This window comes from Candoia aspera, chromosome 5 (assembly GCF_035149785.1).
Source record: "Candoia aspera isolate rCanAsp1 chromosome 5, rCanAsp1.hap2, whole genome shotgun sequence".
NCBI lineage: Eukaryota > Metazoa > Chordata > Lepidosauria > Squamata > Boidae > Candoia > Candoia aspera.
The window spans coordinates 45,783,576-45,804,759 of record NC_086157.1 but is presented as its reverse complement, the minus strand read 5'-3'; the positions used below and the strand labels follow the sequence as shown (position 1 = coordinate 45,804,759).

Below are 21,184 nucleotides of genomic sequence, written 5' to 3'. Positions count from 1 at the left end.
ACAAATGAAAGTTCAGACTTGAAAATGTGCTACATCTAGGTAGGGACAGTAAAGAAGAAAAAGTCCCCCAAATGCATGCTTGCAAGGGAGTCAATTGGAGTGCTTAGAATGCTGCCAAATCACCTGCTGTGAGACCTTCCCTGCTTTTGGTCCTGTGGCCCATCATAAGCATATACAGGCGGTCCTGGGTTTCTCAGTGCGTACATGCACACAGATGCAGCATGTGTGGAAAGCAGAATTTGCACACACACATGCAATGTGTATGTACCTGCTCTGATTAGACATGGATACAACACATTGTACAAAAGAAGAAACAGATGCCTCCTATGGCCATTACTGGTGGAAGGGTTGGGAAGAATCCCAGAAGTCATGTTTTGCATGCTTTCTCTACCTTTTTTTTAAAGCAACAATATATTCCTTTCCATTTCTTTCCTGCAGAGTTCATCAGTTCAACAAGGTATTTTTATAAAAATATATGCATACTAGCCTTTAAAATTATTTAATAGGTTAATGATTTGTTTTGTTAAATATTGGCAACTCTCTGTATCGCTCCTATGTTTCTTGTGGAGCTTGTAATTCTAACCTGCAGGAGAAGTTTTGTGAATGTGTTTGAATGACCTCCCAGAGGCTATTTATTAAAAGCATGAAGTCATTTTTCCAGATTATTGCACCTGTCAGATGTATTCAACATTCAGTTGTGAAACTGTTCAAAAATTCTGGATATCAGGAACTTGAGACAGCAGACTAATCCTTTTAGGTAATCCAAGACATTGTTCTTAAAACTAAAGAAGAATATAACATTCCGAAAAAGGGCTTGCCAAAAATTCTTTAATTGCTGGATTAAAAGTGAAATCACCTACATTTCAGCACATCCATGCTTTGTTGCAAGATTTCTCTGTATCTAAATTTTATTCATCTGCCAGTTCATAAAATGAGATTGTGCTTATTTGTTCTTGAATGGTGCAGAAATTAGGGTCCCCAAAGAACAGTGTGTAAATAGCATCATGACTCTCCTTGTTCAATTTTACTTCTGTTGGACTTTTAAAACTTAAATCCACTCAAGCTGTAATCAGTATATCAAGTGGGTTAAGATAGAATTATATTTTGTCAAATAGTAGGACTGTGTCTGATTTTTTCCATCCGTCATGAGTCCACCTACTCCTGCTGTAGACTTGGCAAAGGCTTTGGACTAGAGAAGGAGGGTATTGTGATTATCATATTAGCCACATATTGCATGCCAGAGCCTGAGATACTTATAATGTGGAACTATTATGCTTTCTTAAGGCTATCAATGTCAGCATGGCCCATGTTTCATTTTTTTCAGACCTTTTTTACTTCAGTTTTTGAGATAGTAACAATTACTTCCATCTATTCTTTGCAGTTGTGATTTTGTGACTTTATGTTTGAAGCACATTTTTTTCGGTTAAGGTAACTGATTTGACATTTGTATGCTTAAGTACTATTAGATGGGGAAAAAAAGAGGAGAGTGAGGATGAGCAGGTGTACAGAAGAATGACACTGAATGTTTATGACAATTGGGAGAATCACTTTCTTCTTCTTTGACCCATAGTGATGTTTACAGTCTTTTGCCTTCTAAAGCTTCTGTCTCTGGCTTCTGTAATATCACATCTTCTTATAACTTTGTGTCTATATGGGAAGAGGATGGAAAAGATAGTGTGCATGTTACTGCATTGCGAGAAAATTTACCTTGTTCCATTTAACAGTAATTCCATATGGTAAAGAAATAAAATCAAAAATAAATCCCTAATCAAGTTTTTTTTTTAATGGAAATGGATTTTATCTATTTGGGACGACAAAAGCTATAAAGTACCAACATTGAGACATATAAGCAAATGTTATTGGTTGTATTTTGTGTACAACTGACATGTAAAAAACTTAAATGATTAGAAAGTCATTGACAATGAAAGTTATCTAGCAAAATTCTAGAGACAAATGCTATGAAGAAGGTATGGGGGAGCTACCTACTGAAGGCTCTTTGTGGACAGTAGAGGATGACTTTTTTCATAGTTTAGGACTTTCCCATCCTAAGCAGTCTTGTGAATTGGGCCTTCTAATGGATGTAATCTACTAAAGGCTGCAGCTGCATCAGTAGTCTTTTATAAATATTTCTTTTTAGTTTTCTCTCTCTAGGGGAGATTGTAAAAACATCTGTTGACCAAAGAAGATATTAATGCCAAGAGCATCTCTTAGGAAAAGTCATTCCCTTCCTCTGCTACTTCTGTTTCCTGTGCTGCTGCTCAGGAACGTCCAGCTTTCTCTCAGTCCCCTTGCTTTATTGTCAATTAATTTTTCCAGAGAAAGATACATCGGAATTTCACTGCTGGTTTATTTATTTTGTTACTACTTCCTATTGTGTGTGTGTGTGTGTGTGTGGTTATGTATATAATTAATTCTGGAGCCATCTAATGTATTCATTAAGAATGGAATTGGAAAGTTGGAAATTATTTCTTTGAAGAAGGGGAGTTTCACTACCAGTGAAAGTATTAAAATATTACTTATATGGTAGAGCTCCCCTTTCAGCATACAAAACTCTCCCAAGGGGGCTTGCAGAATAAATAAAACAAAATTAATAAAAAATCAGTGATGATAAAAATATACATCCTACCTCCTAATATGCTAAAACTCTGAATCTGTTACAGTCATATAAAAGCATGAGAAGTCTGTAGAAAATAAGTGAAACTTCAGGGCGGTGATAGGATTTTAAACTTTTATCCCAAAGACAAAAATAAACCTGAAATATTCAGTTTCCCCTGATAAATAAATAATTTATTTTGTCAGCTTGCCTATGACCAAATGACAATTCCGTGTCTATGCTGCAATTCATGTCTTGATAAAGAAAACAAACAATGATCCTTTGGAGAAGTTTTGTGATGGAGTAAGGCTGGACCAATAATTCAGTCAGCCATACGAGTGAGACTGTCCCCTTAGTGATATACAATATCACTTAGAATAATTTTCTCTTCTTGCCACAGCTGAATAGCTACACAGCTGGCTGTCTCATGTTGCTGTTGTAAATGTGGCTACATGCTTGCAATGTGTAGGTTGAAACTGCTATGCTATGCGGTGGGAACTCTCCTCTTTTATTTTTCCCAAGGAAACTTCAGCAGGTCTGGCCAGTTCCTTTACTGTTTATAAATAAATAGCAGAATCCTTCAGTTATGTTTCAGTTAATATTCTTCTGGGTTACAGAATTGTGCAGAGATGCTTCGGAAAACCCTCCACTGAAAAGTATAATTGTCTTGATCATGGTCAAAGCACTGTGGAAGTTGTGTCTCCCCACACTTGGCATCAGGTGCACATACGTGTGCTCTCTTTTCTAAGAGCATCCGTTTATACCTCAAGCTCATACTTTTTCAACAAGTTTCCGTGTAGCCGCAGAGAAGAATTAAAAAGTCTTGGCCTTTGCTTTTGCTTTTTGTGTCATTAAGTATACAAACTGGAAAGAAGGCAGGATATAAATCTGGTAAATGAACTGGTTAACATACATTAAAGTTAGCATCAAATAAGCTATTTTCAAACTAACTGTAGTTCCTATAAGCCACATTTTTTGGCCCAAACAGTAAGCTAAATCTCATTTGAGGAAAAGCAAAAACAAAACTTGAATTCTTTGGTTGTGTGTAAAAGGGTGGAATGAGGAGAACAGGAATGGATGGCACGGGGGTCGTAATCCAGGATATAGGAGATCTAGGTTCAGGTCCATTTCAGGCATGAAAACTCACTGTCTTGATTTGGGGCCAACCTACACCAGAGTGTTGTTGTCAGAAGTGTGTGTGTGTATCTATGTGTGTGTGTATCTATGTGTATATGTATAGACTTATAAATAGTTTTATGTGTGTAAATCTAACAGATAATTATCTAATGATCAAGCTATTATCTTAGCAAGCATTGTCACAACACATCATAAATTTGTAAAGCATTATTAACAACAAATTGCAGGAGTATCAGGTGGAACTAAGTTGCTATGTCTGTAGCCACAAAATGGCTAAATGACGACAGGACAGCCCTGAGTTTTTCCGATAGGGAGCTCAGTTTTCTGAGTTTGGTCATAACTTTAGTCAAAAAGGATAACAAAAGCAGGAGACAAAGCCAGTATCCAGTCAAAAGAAATCTTTGGGAATCAGATGCCTTTGCTTCATGATCTTGGGCCGTGTAGATGACTTCGAGCTCAAGTCCTGTAAAACTATCAAGAGTGTAGGTGCAGTTGATTTAATATGGAAGCTTTAATTAATGGGTTGATTTTTTTTAATCTAAAACAATATGAAATTTATACAGATTTCTAGATACAAATAATTTGACATTTAAAAAAATATGAAGGGCAATTAGAAGAAAGGGGTAGGAAGTATATTTCACTGCATGAAGTCTCACTTTAATTATGCCCTCTCACGGGGCCCCTTGCAAAACTGACAGGCTTGTTGCCAAGATGCATGGAAACAATTTTATTTAAAAAAAGACTTCCAGAGACAAGTTTTATGTCTATCAGTGAAACTTATATTATCCTTTTGTGTGGATACCAACAGTTACTTAGACAGCTGCTAGACAGCTGGAGGTTCTATTCCTGGCAGTAGCATACTTGCTCTACTTTTTAAGCTAACTTGATAATCAAATAGTTGTTTAACTCTTAGAAACTTTCATTTTGGGGTTACAGAGGCAGTATGTTACACTTATGCTGTTCTCCTTTGTTCATCCTAGTGCCACAAATGGAATGTTGGTTGGAAATATTATTCAGCTTATGTATGCTGAAACACTGAAAAGATTCTTTTAAAGTCCCACACAGTATCCAATTTTATACAGTAATCCATCTGTTGCATTTGCTTTCAGAAAACCTTCTAGAGAAGTCAGTATCTTCTTTGTAAACTTAATTAAATCTGTAATGGACTAGTTATTGACATTATAATTTAAAATGCTGCAAAATACGGTTTTTGACCAAATTAGAAAATGTATGTTAAAAGTTCCTTATTTTAATCATCTAGTTTAATATACTGATGAGTTATCCTAATGATTATCCAAGCTGTATGAATGAAAATCAAGTAAGTAGAATAGTAACCATTAAATGCAATGCATTACTGACTTCATCAGTGCTGTCAGCAAAGATAGGAACAGGAACCAATGCAAAATCAATTGATCTATATGGAATCTTAGAATTGCAAATGTGATAATTTCTTGTAACAGCCAATACTTTATTCTGTTTTAATTCTGAAATACTACTATGAATCAAACATTGCAGAATAGTAGAATGTACTTGTCATAATGCGGTCACAAGCCTTGTCTCAGATGTCATAAAGAGGTCAGTGGTTTATTTTGTCTTTCCTGGGACAGAAATCCAACATCAAGTGATTTGGGATAACACAGTACCTTGGACCTCTCTGAAGGCAATCTGTTTGCCTTCAAAAATCCTTGATAATTCTGTTTGCATGTAAAGGAAACTAAAATAAGTTTTAGTACCTTCTATCAAAAGAAACAAAGTGTTTGGAAATGTCTTTAAGAGAACAAATAAACAAGGAAAATGCACAGAGAAATTAGAACTTTTCCTTCTAAAACTAGGCATGAATGTGACTAAATGATACAGAGTAGCAGTAAACAACAAGCAAGGTCAAATATGCATTGTGTTAGCTTTATTTTTTAAAATTTAAGAATCCTTGAATTTATTGAGGATTAATTCATCAATTCTTCCCATTATTTTTTTATAAAAAATTTATTAGATTTAAACCAAAGATAAAACTACAAAAAAGAAAAAAAAACTACAAAAAGAAAAAAACTAAAAAGGTGTGAAAACACGAGAAGAAAAGAATTTTAAGGATTACATAAAGAGGTGACTTCTGACTTTTAACAGCAAGAATGTACAGCAACTTCCATAATCCCTTACTGTATATCAAACCAAAATCACATTATTTCTATAAATAATTCCGTTAGCACATTATAAAAATCACTTAATACAATTGCTCCCCACCTTATCTTAAAACAAAAAGAAATATATAAACCTCCTAATCCACTTCCCCCCAAAGACATTTATTTAATTATTTCCTTGCTACCACTATTCTATACATTTCTCTCCACTATAATAAACACCAAACTAAAAAACATACAAATTGTCCACTCTTATAATTAATAATGCTACAATTATAACAATCTTAATCCTATTAAACCTAAAACCAAACATTTATTATTACAATTTATTAATCTTAATCCAAATCATTAAAAAGGAATGAAGTCGAACAAGCCTTAAAATCAATCAAAATGAACATTCTAAAGTCCTTACCCCACTTCAAAATATAGCAAAGCATTTACTTATCTCCACAGTACACACAAAGCATTTTCCATAAAAAAATCAGACAGCCCAACTGTCCCCCTTAAAAACTCCGACTTTTCAGCAGAAAACCTCCCATAGAAAAAGACCTCTTCCTGCCCATAACATTCCATTGGAAAAACCATTTCATTTATAGTTTGCAATTCAATCTGTCCCTTTAATTCCTTCAGCTCCACAATCAGGTCGTCGTCTGGCATTTCAACAGAAGCCTCAATTTTGCTGTCAGTAGAAACGTTTCTATTGTTGTTGAGCTCTTCAGCTTCTTCCATGACATTCCAGCCAGTTGACGCATTTTAGAGCTGATGTTTTCTACAATGTCCGGAATATCTTGCATAATAACTTGAGAGGAATTGAAAAAAAATCTCTTTAAGCTCACAACAGAACTCTGAGAAAGTTTGCTTGAAATTCTCTATGACCCAGGTGCCCCTTATATAAACGAGCAAAAGTAGGAGTTAATGGAAAATTAATGGGCAGCTCCCCAGGTGAAGTGGCAGCAGAAAGCTGAAGGTTCAAAACAGCAGACTCAACATGTAGGATATTAATATTAAATTCTTCAAATTCAGTGCAAAAATAATAGCAGGGAGGCAATTATTGATTCTCAATCCTCCTTAGTATTTGGATGGGAAACAAGCCAAAGCTTTAAAAGGTTTTATAAAAATTAATCCCCAAAATAATGATACGCACCAAGAGAGATCGCTTCTCCTTGCTATAGAAAGCTTCTCTTATGGTACATAAACTTAAAAAAAAACCACGGTGATTTAGAAATGGGGTGACCGGTCTTAATGTCCCTTTAAGGCTTCAGCACAGCTTGGAAATGGTGACATCCCAGCCTCCCAGTGTCTCTTAGCAGATTAGCGCAATTACTGTTTGAGATCCGCTGGCTGCAAGGCGCCGTTCTGGAGGACAGATGGGATAATTCCAAGCGATTTCTGACCATGGAAACATCCCAGGGCTTCAGGAAAAACCTGCCTGAGCCCCCAAAAACCTGCCGCATTGTCAGTTCTGCCCGCGGAGCCCGCAGGCATAGCTGTTCAGTCCGCCATGTCCCTACCAGAAGTCCAATTCTTTCCATGACTTTTTGACATTAGACAGGCATAACTATTTTTACAGATCAGCCAAGAGAAACACAAAAACTTTTTTTTCTATTTCCTTGTGTTTTCTATTACTAGAGGCTTTCTACAGAAGCCCTTCTACCTATAGAAAGGTTATCTTAGATCAAAGCTAATAAGTATTGTAGTTCTTCTTAAGAAAATTCCATTTTTTCAGCAGTCAAGGCTATAAAATCATTTTTTAAAAAAACAACTTTTTATTACATTCATTAATTGCTGTTATTAACATTGTTATTATCACTGAAAGACATTTTTAATAGGTGTAGCCTTAAGATCTATAACAACATTGTAGAATGTGCAGTCTGCCTAAATTTTGAATGTGGCCCCCAGACACACTCTCTAAAAGTTTCCCACACTGTAATTATATTTAATTTTAATCTTAATTTTTCTCCTAATCACATCCACGTTTTGGAGCACCATCTTCCAAATATCACAAGTATAGCTGTTTATAGGTTCTGTATTTGAACACTATAAAGGGATTGGCTAAAAAAAAACCCAAAATGTCTTCCTTAACATCCTAAAAAACCTTGGCTTTGAGTTGGGTTGACATATTTTTTAAAAAATCAGAATAGTACGTGTTGATGTGTTAGTAATTTTAGTAACTTCATATTAGTAATTGATATTTATTATTCCAATGTTACTTCTTGCTTTTTTTACATATAGGCATTTAAGGCAGCTAATAACAACTAGCAATTATCCACATTTAAGAACAGATGAAACTAAGTAAGATTATGAATATAACTGGAAAAAATAAAAGACAAACCTAAAAGGGGGCAAATCTGAAAGAGGTTCATGACAATTTTAAAAAAGTAATTGTTTATGTTTATAACTTTGCTTTACAAAGCAAAATTCAAGAGCAAAACCAAGAAAAACTTTACAAAAACACATATTCTAATAAAAATATCTAAAATCAAACAGTATATGTAAATTTATTTTAAAAAGACAATTCAGTTTCCATATCTTTCACATGAATGTGACTGCATTAAGTAGTACCATTTGTACAGTAAAAGTTAAATGACCAAAATAAAGGACAAAAGTGTTTTTGAAAAATCAATAAATCTAAAGGACAGCTTGCTGAAGTAAAGGACTGTCCTTTATAATAAAAGGCATGTGTTCACTGTATATATAAACAATAATTATAATAATTAAAGCTTTATCAACTATGGAAAAGACATCAGAGGGTTCATTTCAGAGTCTCTGAAATGAACCCATACCACAGATAACAGTGCATATACAATAATGCTTTTTGGAAAAAATAATTTATTTGTTTATTTGATTTATATAGCCGCCTATATCACATATGTGACTAGGCATCTTGTGATAAAATAGATAAACTACAAAAATGCATGCTGTGCTATAGCTGTTACGTTAAAAATTAAAGTCTTTCTCTCTTAATTATTTTCAGATTTTTGGATTGGCTAAATATAGATATAGGTATGCATACAGACACATACACATCAAAATACATATACAAACAGCCATCAACAAAGCCAAGAGATGGGATCTATCGCACACCCCGGGGGCCAATACAAAACCAAGTTTTCAAGGCCTTATGAAAGGCCAGCAGGGTCAGGGCTAGTCTGGAATGATGTTCCAAAGGGAAGGCACCACAGCAGAAAAGGGTCTCTTCCTGGGCCCCACAGCCAATACTCCGTAGCTGATGGGACCCGGAGCATGCCTCTCCTGCCAGTTTGGGTAGGACAGGTAAAGACAATTGGGGAGTGACAGTCCTGTAAGTAACCTGGTCCCAAGCCATGAGGGCTTTAAAGGTAACTACCAGCACCTTGAGTTACACCTGAAAGCATGTTGGAAGCCAATGCAGCTCACACAGCAATGGTGTCACATGCACCAAATAACCAGTGCCATTAACTGCTCACACCGCCACATTCTATACCACTTGAAGCTTCTGAATGTTCTTCAAGGGCAGCCCATATAGAGGGTGTTGCAGTAGTATAGTCTGGAGGTCACAAGGATATGAGTGACCATGAGCAGGGCCTTCTGGTCCAGAGATGGGTGCAACTGACACAGAACTTGAAGTTGTGTGTCAGAATTGTTTGATAATTGCAATTTGAAAAGTTTGATATGCTCAAAAGGAATATCTTTTGCTCTACTGTAGCTTATTTGTAGATACAACATTCAAGAACATTACATACTTTACATTACATTACATACATACTTGCTTTTATTCCTATCATATGAACTCTCTGCCAGAGGCAAGAAAGTCTAGGATTGAGATTTTCAGGTATAAGGAGAATTCTTCTCATGCACTGACATGGCTATATTGCTATTGTTGTATCTATTGATTATAAAAAGAGTGTATCACATTTTCTATTATTTTGTGTAAATGATCTCCTGCAAGTTTCCTCTATAATTACTGCCAGTGGGAATTTAATAATATTCTAACTTTTTTTAGCCAATGTTACGAATTAGTTACTTAAAACAATGACAACAGCATAACTTGGAACAAATGTTTATATTTACAGCTTTTATTCAGCTTAGTTCTCCTTCAGGAAAGAAAAAAGTTTAACCCTTCATTCCCCAGTTGGAACTTTAATCCTTTGTTTTCACTAGAAAGAGGAGAAAGAAAACCACAGGTTCTCATTCTAATTTACAGAAAAAATTTTATGTGCAAAAGTTTCTAAATATTATAATAGAAAGCAGAAAGCTACAGTATACAGATACAGTAATAATATCAATTAATTAGTTAATACAGAATTAACTTTGAAAAGTAGTATTAAAGCCATGATTGCCAGAGGATGTTAAGAATTCAGGACTTTGCTGGATTGTACAGACTATGCATGTTTACTTCTTAATTGGCTAAACTGTGAACTTGGCCTGGCATAAAGGAATGTTTAACCATCCAAAAAAGTTGTACGAACATCATATTGAGGGATGACAGCTAGTTTGGTGTAGTGATTATAGACACCAGACCAGAAACTGGGAGACTGAGTTCTAGTCTCACCTTAGTCATGAAGCCAGCTGGGTGACCTCGGGCCAGTCACTTTCTCTCAGCCCTAGTAAGGAGGTAATGGCAAACCATGTCTGAAAAAACTTGCCAAGCAAACTGCAGGACTTGTCCAGGCAGTCACCAGAAGTCAAAGACTGTTTTGAAGGCTAAATAAATAGGGGTATTAAGACTTGTTTTCTCCTTTAGATATTTGCATGCAATGCTTGAAGAACAGGATCCAAAGGATTTTTTCCCCTTCTAGTAGTATCCCAAGGAACAGTGACACACTTGTTTATATTCCTTCAGGGGAAGCAGTGCAAATTGGAGACAAGGCTAACAATAAGCACTGAAACCTAGAAAAGGAATAAATCCTAAAACTGTGATACTTGATTGCACTGTTTAAGTATCTATTTTCCATGAATGTAGTATAATTTGTTTTGTGAACTGCAGAGAGTATCTTTTTTTCAGCCATGAAATACATTGCAGATGTTCTGAAGCATATATGGTGAGATGCTTAACTCTGAATGCAAGCTGAAATAGTCTTCATCTGTGTTGACAAAAGGACTTCTGCTAACTAACAGAACTTTCTGGCCCATCCACCCACCCTTTTCTCCTGTAGAGTTCTGAATGTCTGCAAAATCTTCCCTGGAGATTACACCGATTCCCTGAAGCAAATCTAGGGGAATTGGAATAGATAGTATTGGTTATTGTTCAGTAACATACATTTATATAAGTCTTAATATACTGTAACGTTTGTACTGACAGAACTACACAAATCTTTCTGGACTGAGGTTGCACTTGAGTTTTGGGAGTTAGACTCCAAAACATCATAACCGAGGGGTGGGGAGGACAAATACATGCAACCCCAATACATTATTTAAATGTGAAAATAGCTGCAAAATGACTTGCAAAGAGGGTCTGTTCTCTTTGCAAGTCATTTTGCAGCTATTTTCACTTTAGATAATTAGGCAGATGGGGACCTAAGGTACACCCTAGGAGTTAACTAATCAACTGATAATATCAATAATCATAGCATTCAAACAATCAGATTTAACACTTTAAAAAATGCTGTCACAACATTAATGAAAAATATACGTGAAAATAACACAACCGGCAGGTTAAAAAGTAAAGTTGAAACTGCATACAAAATAGCTTTCTGAACTGTGATTCACGACGAAATGAATGCCCTCCCTTGGAAGGGAGTCCCAAAGCCCAGATCTGGTTCTCCAAAATGTTCTCTCCCTAGTCCCAACCTAAGTGTATTCTGGGGCTGCTCCAACAATCCGATTTCTTTGAAGGTGTTACTAACCAGTAGATCTGAATGGGAGAAGATGGTATGGCCTGAACCTGAACCATTCAGGGCCTTAATTATCTGCAGCAATTTAAATTGGAACTGGAAACAACTAGGAAGCCTTGCAGCTCTTGAAACAAGATTGAATTTCCTGTATTCAGCCAGGCTGCTCCAGAAATTTAATTTTCCAAAGGTGTTCAAAGGCAGCCCTCTAAAGGACATTGTAACAGGCTACATGTGTTAAAGAAGACATGCATGACTTTTGCCATAAGTGGTTTCTCCAGGAATAGGCAGAGCAACCATGCCTTGCTCCACAGCACAAAAGAAGGCCTGACCATAGCCAAGATCTAAACAGGAAGGTTCAAGAACTCCCAAGTTCTGAACCTTCATTTTCAAGAATATCTCATCTAGATGACACCCTAATTCTGGGTCAGTGCTGCTCGCAATTGTACTTCTGACTAGTCTGGATTCAGTTTGATTTTGCTGTTCAAACTCAGACCACAGTCATTTTCTAGCAACAGTTTAAATCCCCATCAGCCTTCCTTTAATGCGATGCAAAGTAGAGAGAGGTTGGTAGCATTCATGTTTGAAGTGCTTAATTCTGAAACCCTGAATCACTTTTCCCACTCCCATGTGGCTTGTGTGTTAAAATATGTTCAAGATGCTTGTTAAAACACAGGACTTTCTTAGTGGTAGCTTCTAACTTTGGAACTCTCCCCCTGGGAAGGCTCGCTGGATCATGTTTGTGTGCGTGTGTGTGTGTTTGTGTGTGTGTGTGTGTTTCTTTTTGGCACAGTTGAAGACTTTTTCATGTTCCTGGAACTTCTGCAGTGTTTCTCAACCTTGGCAACTTTAAGATAGGTAGATTTCAACTCCCAGAATTCCCCAACCAACACAGTTTCTGGGAATTCTGGGAGTTGAAGTCCACCTATCTTAAAGTTGCCAAGGTTGAAATACGTTGTTCTAGAGCTTTAGGATTGAACTGTGTGTTCACTTGGCTATCAATAGCATATTTTTAAATGTGCTGCTCCTTTAAAGAAAAACAGTTATTTTTATTCTAATTTTAAACAATTGTTAACTTCTCTGAGAACTTCCAGGATGATCAGAAGGGTAGAAAGTTCAATTTTAAAAGAATGTTCTCCTTGAAGATAATAATCTTCCTTTTTACTGCTGGAAATGATAAGTAAGAACCGGTATGACTTTAGGCTCACACAGCTGTTCTTTAAGGAGGAAAGCACATGTGGACATTTCTTATAGAGATGTGCTTTTGGCAAAATTCCACAAAATAGTGGTGTTTTGTAAGGGATGTATATATAAGGATTTAAGACAAGAGCTTTTAGTATTTTTTAAAGTCATGCCAGAAACATCCATAATATGTTAATTTTTTTATAAAAATGCATTTCATTATTATAATTATTATCATTGTGATATATTATAATTATCTTCTAAATACCAGCCCTTTAAAATTAGCATTCAAAGTGGGTTTGTAGACTGAGTAGTGTAAACAAATTACTCTTCAACACTGGCAAATTTAGTCCAAACATATTCTGTGAAAGTGTAAGTCTAAATATTTGAATATATTAATGATAAAGTGAAGTTTTTCCCAGTAATGATCCCAACACATCTGCCTGAATACCAATCTTTTCTACGTAAGTGTCATTGCTGTGTAAATTTAGCAGATGACTATAAACCATATAAGCAGCTGTATCACAAGGATAGCTTAATTTGAGCAGCATGGCAAAGAAAAAAAAATTCTTTTCCTCTTAAAAATGTCAACTGTCTTCATTAGCAAAATTTTGGCTAAATTGATGCTGTCCTGTTTGCATCATTTTACTGCCACAGCTAGAAAACTGTTTAGGCCTGTTGGTTTCATCTTAACGGGGCATTAAAAATTTAATGTCTCTGTATATACAATATTACTTCCCTTTTTCAATTTAAAATTTGCTCTACTAATTTCTTCACCAATTGTTTTAGCATTGCAACAACATGTATTTTTTCAATCTCCTTTTGTTATATTCTTTATCTCCCCAATATTTTTGAAACTATTTCTTGGTTATAATGTATTGACACTGTTATATCTTAACCACTTATTGCGCTTATATTGCTCAGGGGAAGGTGAGGATATTTTAAAAAAACAGATAAAAGGCAACATAATTATTGCATCCTTACATGAGTATTCATCTAGCCATGAATTACTTTATTTTTATTTTATTTTCTATCCCATCTTTATTATTTTTATAAATAACTCAAGGCGGCGAACATACCTAATACTCTTTCCTCCTCCTGTTTTCCCCACAACAACAGCCCTGTGAGGTGGGTTGGGCTGAGAGAGAGGGACTGGCCCAAGGTCACCCAGCCGGCTTTCATGCCTAAGGCAGGACTAGAACTCACAGTCTCCTGGTTCCTAGCCCATTGCCTTAACCACTAGACCAAGCTGGCTCTGGACAGTGAATATATTACACTCTCCCCTATTTATTTGTATCTCACTTGATTCACCAGATTCAGTCAATATTATCCCCACAAGAATCTTCTGATATTGGTCCAAAGTCACTCAATGGCAAAGTAGGGACTATATCTAAATATATTAAGTATATGTTACACTGGGTGTAAAATTAGACACACTCTGACTACCCACCAGTGAATCCATCATCAATTGTAACGTTCTTTTCCTGTTTTGTTTTGTTCTTATTATTTTCAACGTTTTATTTTGAATTCTGGTTTGTGACTGCAATAAACACTCCTTTATTTTTCTCTCTTCCACCCCCCATTTATATGTAATTAGGGAATGGCTACTCCTAGTATGACACTAACCAGTGTACAACACTGGTATATCCATGTAAAAACTGGAGGGGTGGTCACAAAAGAAACTGTTGATGCCTATCCCTACTTCATATAACCATTGACCACCATAGGCACTTCAAAAAGGGGTCTCTCCAGGGAATGGGCAGAATGGTACAGTAGAAGACCATCTTTTAAATCAAAATGATTCATGACATTAGTGCTTTGAATTGTGGCCAGAAAAGAGCTGGTGATCATCATAATTGTTGTAAGATAGATGCAATGTTCTCCTTTATGTAATAGTATCCTTCAGCTTATAGTGGATTGGTTAAGGATTTAAAAAATAAATGAACATTTTTTGTTTTAAAGATATACACACCTTTAGACACAGATACATAGGTTGTACAATGCTGGTATCATTTGTGATTCCCATAATTAAAAAAAAAACAACTCATGAAATGTGTTCTGTTTTACATAGGGAAACAGAAACAGCTGGAGGCAGAACACCAAGATATATATGTGGAAGCTGACCATGACCTTCACTTGTCCACAGGCCGGTCAGCGCAGCCCCCAGCTGAGAAGCCTGGCGAGAGAAGAATGGCTGAAATGAGAAAGCTCTATGGTGTGGATGCCAAGAAAATCCAAGCAATGGAGACCACCATGCAACTCAATTTTGATAGGAATTGTGATAAAAAACAGCCCAAGTACTGGCCAATTATTTCTCTGAAACTCTGAGCTATGCGTCTCTTTCCCTTTTTGGAGATTCAGAGCTGTATATCTTGTTGTTCAACCAAGCAGAAGGATTAAGGGAATGAATCAAGAGTCAGCAAAAGGCCTTTTTAATTTTCCTTTCCCCTTTCCAGCACAACTTTGAATTTGTCTGCCAATTTCCAGAGTCTATTCCAGCTCAACAGGAAAAGCTGAATCGGTCATTTGTACTACAGGGGATAAGGAAAATTCCCTTTTAAAGGGTATTTCAACCAATTTAATTTTGGCATGCCTTAGCCTTGCAGGAAATGAAGTAACATTTGTTTTTGTTCACTTGGGCTAGGGAAAAGGCTGAAGACTATCAAAATGCAAAGCCCTTTTTTAAAAAGTTTGTAGTGCTATTCTAGTTTTGCTGTACAGTTTTAAATGTAACTATTTTTTGTAACAGTTTCTGTTCTTGGAGACATCTAAATTAGTTGGACAAAATATAATATCTCAAGCTACTGTAATTTAGCTTTGTGAGTTTGTGCTGAGGGGTATGTAGAAGTAGAGAAAGCTTCTCTTCCAAAATGCAAAGTTGGGCTGTAAGGTTTCAAGTCAGAAGCAAGCATTGTCTGCTTTCATGGGACCACCAAACCAAACCAAAAAAAAAAAAAAAAAATCAGATTAAAATACACATTTTTGTTCAAAGTTGCCTTTAGCTGATCAGGATGGAAAATAGCCTAAGCATCAAACTTGGCATTTAGGGATTTATTGGGGGGGAGGGGTTGTAAATGTGCATGCAATTCCCATCAAGAATATAGTGGAGCAAAGGCTTAATCCTAATCATGCCACATTCATTTCCCCTCCATGGGCACTGACTCTTTTTTCTCTTGTCCTACGTAGCTGTAGAAGTTCAAAATCCATTTTTAAAAAGATGGTTCAAAGCTGACATTCCTGTGAACTGAGAAAGAGGCACTCTTACATATGGATAAATAAATTAACTGGCTGACATTTCTGTCTCATGTGTGAAAATATGTGTTACAAGTTTTATGGTTTTCAAACATTTCCTTTGGATAATTCTCTCCTCAAAGCAGAACCTCCATAGACGTACTGTGCTGATGAAAGGCGAAAGGTCTGATTAATTGAAATAAGACATTTTCCTCCCTGCTACTCAAATTACCTTATATGGTACAAGATTACCATTCAAAGGTTCTCCTTAAAATGCATAATTTATTATGTAATATTTCTTTCCTTGCAAAATTAGCAGCTATATCAATAAAGGGCTTAAATTTTATGTCTTATTTCACAAAGAATTAGCATTTTAGCATGCAGCTCATTTCTGCATACAGTATAGAAGTCATCTGCTATACATGGTGCATTTGGAGTACATGTTGATAGATTATAACACCAATGTGCCACAGTCTCTTTTCCAAGACAGAATTTAATTTTTACTTTGTGGAAAAAACAGTTTTACTCAAGTTTTAGTTGCACAGATGGACTTTGCTGTTCATGTCTATTTTTCTCTCTGTGTTTTCCTATCTATAATTAATACTGTATCAAATTGACAAGAAGGATTTCTCAACTATTTCACCTGTTTTGAAAAGAGCTTTTCTGTTTCACAGATATTTGCAGGTGGAAAATAACAGGGTTTTTTTACAGTAAGGACTTGAAGCTTACAACCCCCAAAATTTGTGGGACTACCTCTTCTCAAGGATATCTGCCCATCCCAGACACTCCAATAGAGTGGGTGTACCATCAAATGGGGCCCAGGAGGTATGCCTATTCTGTTGGGATCCCTGCCCACTGGAATGATCACACTCAGTTGGCCTTCCGAAAGGCAGTAAAAGCTTGGTTCTTGCCTTGGGTCCAAGATGATTGGAGTTCCCATCTGGAATGTGAGTTTCTAGTCACCTGTTAACATCTTGGATTTTATTTGAAATTGTTTTCACTTGGTTTGCTTGTACACTACTTGGAGTCACAATGTTTGAGTTGGGCGGCCATATGAATTCTTCTAATAAATCAGTAAAGACTACCTATACAATTGTTTGAATAAATTAGAGCAATTTGCACAATACAATGTGCATTTGGAACTTTTGGAGTAATTGCTATTGTAAGGTTCCCAGAAAACCTTGTTCTGTTGTCTGGAGGAAATTCAAAATGGTGTCTGCCTTAAAAAAATAAAAGGCAGTTTCCTTTCCTGTTCATTGAGGACTTCTGTTGAATTATTTCCAGAAAGTATGCTCTTTAACAGTACAGAATGATTGTTCCTAAAGCAGCTCATTTTTTTTAAAGAGATGGTCTGTTAAATAATCTTCTTGAAAGGGCTGCAATTAAAGTATGTTTGTATTTTAAAAAATGATTTTTAAACCTGAAGTTTATTTGAAACAATTCAGAGTTTGAAAGCCAAAACTAAGAAGCACCTCTTCAGACTAGAAAAATTTATTAAAACACACAAGCTTTTGTGAGCGACTCTGTTGCATCTGCCACTCCAATGCATCTGGTGAAGTGAGCTGTAACTAGCAAACTCCTTTTGAATATTGTCTACCAGAGACTAACACAGCTTTCCTCCTATAATGTGTACAATGATAAGTTTGAAAAGTGAAGGAAATTGAAATCATATGTCTCTTCAATCAGAAAATAATAATTAAGAATTTTATCTTGTGCGTAAAGATGCAGTCAAATCATAATTACACCCACTCCAAAAAATACTTGGTGGGGGATGAGAGAGAAGTGCAAGCCTATTGAAAATTGAATTAAGACTAATTAAGACCAATTTGTTATTGCATTATGATCCTAACTTTTTTGGGAAATATAAGTTAGGAACCCAGATTCAGATATAGTTAAGTTGGCATTTTCTGCTTAGTTCTACTTGTTTGCATGAAACAAAGTAGTGTATACAGTGGATATAAAAAGTCTACACACCCTGTTAAAATGCCAGGTTTTTGAGATGTAAAAAAATCAGACCAAGATAAATCACTTCAGAATTTTTTCTACCTTTAATATAACATACAAGCTGTACAATTCAATTGAAAAACAAACTGAAAACTTTTAGGGGGGAAAAATAAAAATAAAAAACTAGAATAATGTGGTTGCATAAATGTGCATGTGCTTAGACTAATACTTCGTTGAAGCACCTTTTGATTTTATGACAGCATTCAGTCTATTTTTTACATCTCAGAAACCTGGCATTTTAAAGGGGTGTGTAGACTTTTTATATCCACTGTATATTCAGCTTGCTGTTCATTCACTTAATCAACAAATTGTGGGTTAACACAGTGAGCGAGCATGGTTGTAATTCATGGCTGAGTTTTTTCATAGTAAAGTAAAGGTAAAGGTTTCCCTTGACGTAAAGTCCAGTCGTGTCCGACTCTAGGGGGCTCATCTCCGTTTCTAAGCCATTAGAGCCGGCGTTGTCCGTAGACCCGTCCGTGCACGGAACGCCGTTACCTTCCCGCCGAAGCGGTACCTATTGATCTACTCACATTTGCATGTTTTCGAACTGGTAGGTGAGCAGGAGCTGGGATTAGCAACGGGAGCTCACCCCGTCGTGCGGATTCAAACCGCCGACCTTCCGATCGGCAAGCTCAGCAGCGCAGCGGTTTAACCCGCAGCACCACCACGTCCCAATACTAATTTTTTTAATTTTTTTAAAAATAAGTTTTTTCATACTTAGCTTCAATTCCAGCCTTCTCCACAGTTCAACACGATACAGAAACAAGATAGTATAGTTTGCTAGTAGATACTACAAAAGTGGCCACATCTCTCAAGCAATTAAACTTACTGTAACTACATTTGTCATTAAATTGTGTTCCTATTTTATAAGCATGGGGATGAGCATAAAGGAGAGTCAACTGTAGAAACTCAATGACCCCTTCTAAACACTTGAATTCAGGTCATCACACTGATTGAAATTTGACAGTATAATACACAATAGTTTCACATAATAACCTGCTGGAATCAATAACTAAACCTCAATGGGCAATTTTTCATTTCACAGTGTTCCAGCTGAGCAACACAGGTAGCAGTTACCAATTATTATGTAGGAGAGTGTCCGTATTGTAGAATTTGGGATCAGAATTGCAGAATTTGCTCAGTGGGGCCATGTGGCAGAAGGCAACCTCAGATCATCCTCAGTGGGGCCATGTGGGCAGAAAGCCAGCTCAACAAAGGCAGGACAGGCTACACAGCACATCAGCTTCTCCCTCTGCATCACTTTGCTTCTACTGACTCGTGACTTAATCTGATGTCTGAAAGGAAGATGCCCGATTTTCTTGCCTGTTCAAATATAGTCAGCCCCCAAAGCAATGTTTTCAAGAGAGTGGCACTCTGCTGCAAACCTAATCAAGGACCTTTTACCAGCAATGGGCTGGGAAAAGTCACTGGTTGAAGTCAGCAATTAACTGGCTCAAGAGACTGGGTATGGCCAAAGGCAGCCTTGAAGCAACTGAATATGTCTTCTGCCACTGCTGTCCCTTTGAAGCAGATGAATCAGTCTGCCTTGTACTGAATAAAAATATAACTTAATAACTGTCATGAATACAGTTCATTGATGGATCTTCTCCTTTCCTTTGATAGGATGTATCCAAAATCTACCATATCCTTACTTGTGGGATTTTCCTGCTCATTAGATGCACCACAGAGCTGCTTTATTGCAATTCCTCAAGCTATAGAATTAAAACTGAAATAGATTTATTTTTCCCAGCTCTAAATGTGACAAAAATGAGCTTGTATAGCTTCAGAATTTCCCAATAGCACAAGACTACTCACAAGCATCTCCCAATGAATCATATGAGACTATATCTTCCAGGATTGCAACCCTAGGTAATATCTGCCTAATGTTTCCCATTTCTGTTGCTTCTAGTCAGATTGTCTGTGTTCCGAGCCAGTTACTTGTTATAAGGGATGCTGAAGTCAAAACTAAACCTTGTGGTCTGTTTACAGTTCTGCAGCAAGGGGATGCTGGTATAACCTTCCTTACAGCACCTCATCTCAAGAACAGTTAACAGGGAAAGTTGAGCTACTTAACTGTTCGTAGCAAAGAAATGCAAATAAAGGAGCTTTTCTCAATGTTTTAATGTTCCACTGCCATAAGTCTAAATAGATTTGCCAGCATATGAAGTGCGGTATGTATATATGTTCCTTAGTGAAAGCACCTCACATCTCACTAAACTTACTTCTCCTCCCAGCAGAATAGCTGCCTTTACAAATATGACATTACATCCAGAAGATCTTGTGAGATACAGTATCTTAAAATAGTCTTACATAGAAAACACAATAGCAACAATTTTAAATTATCATTATTATAAACAACTGCATACTTTTGCAATATGCAAATATTGCAAACTCAGTTATGTCTAATATATTACTAAATATTTTCAGGATAATAGTTTGTTGATGCTGAGTAAGGAAAATGTATCTACAGGCCAAAACTTTCTTTCTCTGCAGAGCTGCCCATATTCTGTTAACTGGAACAATCTTCCAGGATGCAAAAGCCATGATTTAATTTGAAATGCGCTAACATCTGATGGACGTAATTTTTGCAGTGATGGAAAACAGTTTTGCAGACTAGCATGAAATCACTAATTCAATACAGCTTTGACTTGTGCAATTAGCTAACATCATACCATCTTCTTTAAATCTGACATATCAAGAAAGGTCCAAATGATTCTCCCAGGGAATCAATAACTATCAAAGAAAAGTTTTGAGATTTAAAAAAAAAAGCATCTTAAGGTAAATTTAGGTACAGATCTAACAATGTAACTCATAGAAAGGTTAAAAAAGAAAACCTCATTTAGAAAATTAATTTATTGTACCAAATACATTTTTACATTTGAAAAAATAAAATCTTTAAACCACTGTATTTTCATGATGAGTAATATTTGCGACTTGCACAACAGTAGGAGAAAATGGTCCAACCATATAAAATATCCAGATCAGTTCTTTGGCTGGGACCCAGAAAAGTGTTTTTATTATAGATCTTTAGGGGTAAATCAGAATCTCCTTGAATCATATTCTTCACACAGTGCTCTTGATTACACTGAGAG

At 36.2% G+C, this 21,184-nt stretch overlaps 1 protein-coding gene across 1 annotated transcript in view; it reads left to right on the top strand.

Annotated features, from left to right (window-relative positions):
* Positions 1 to 16,151, top strand: part of GEMIN8 (gem nuclear organelle associated protein 8) — a 37,648-nt gene extending 21,497 nt beyond the window's left edge. The window contains exon 4 of the mRNA XM_063305101.1: positions 14,929 to 16,151. Coding sequence (XP_063161171.1) covers positions 14,929 to 15,185 — 257 coding nt within the window. The 3' untranslated portion in view covers positions 15,186 to 16,151. The remainder of the gene's footprint in view (positions 1 to 14,928) is intronic.
* Positions 16,152 to 21,184: the final 5,033 nt, after the last annotated feature.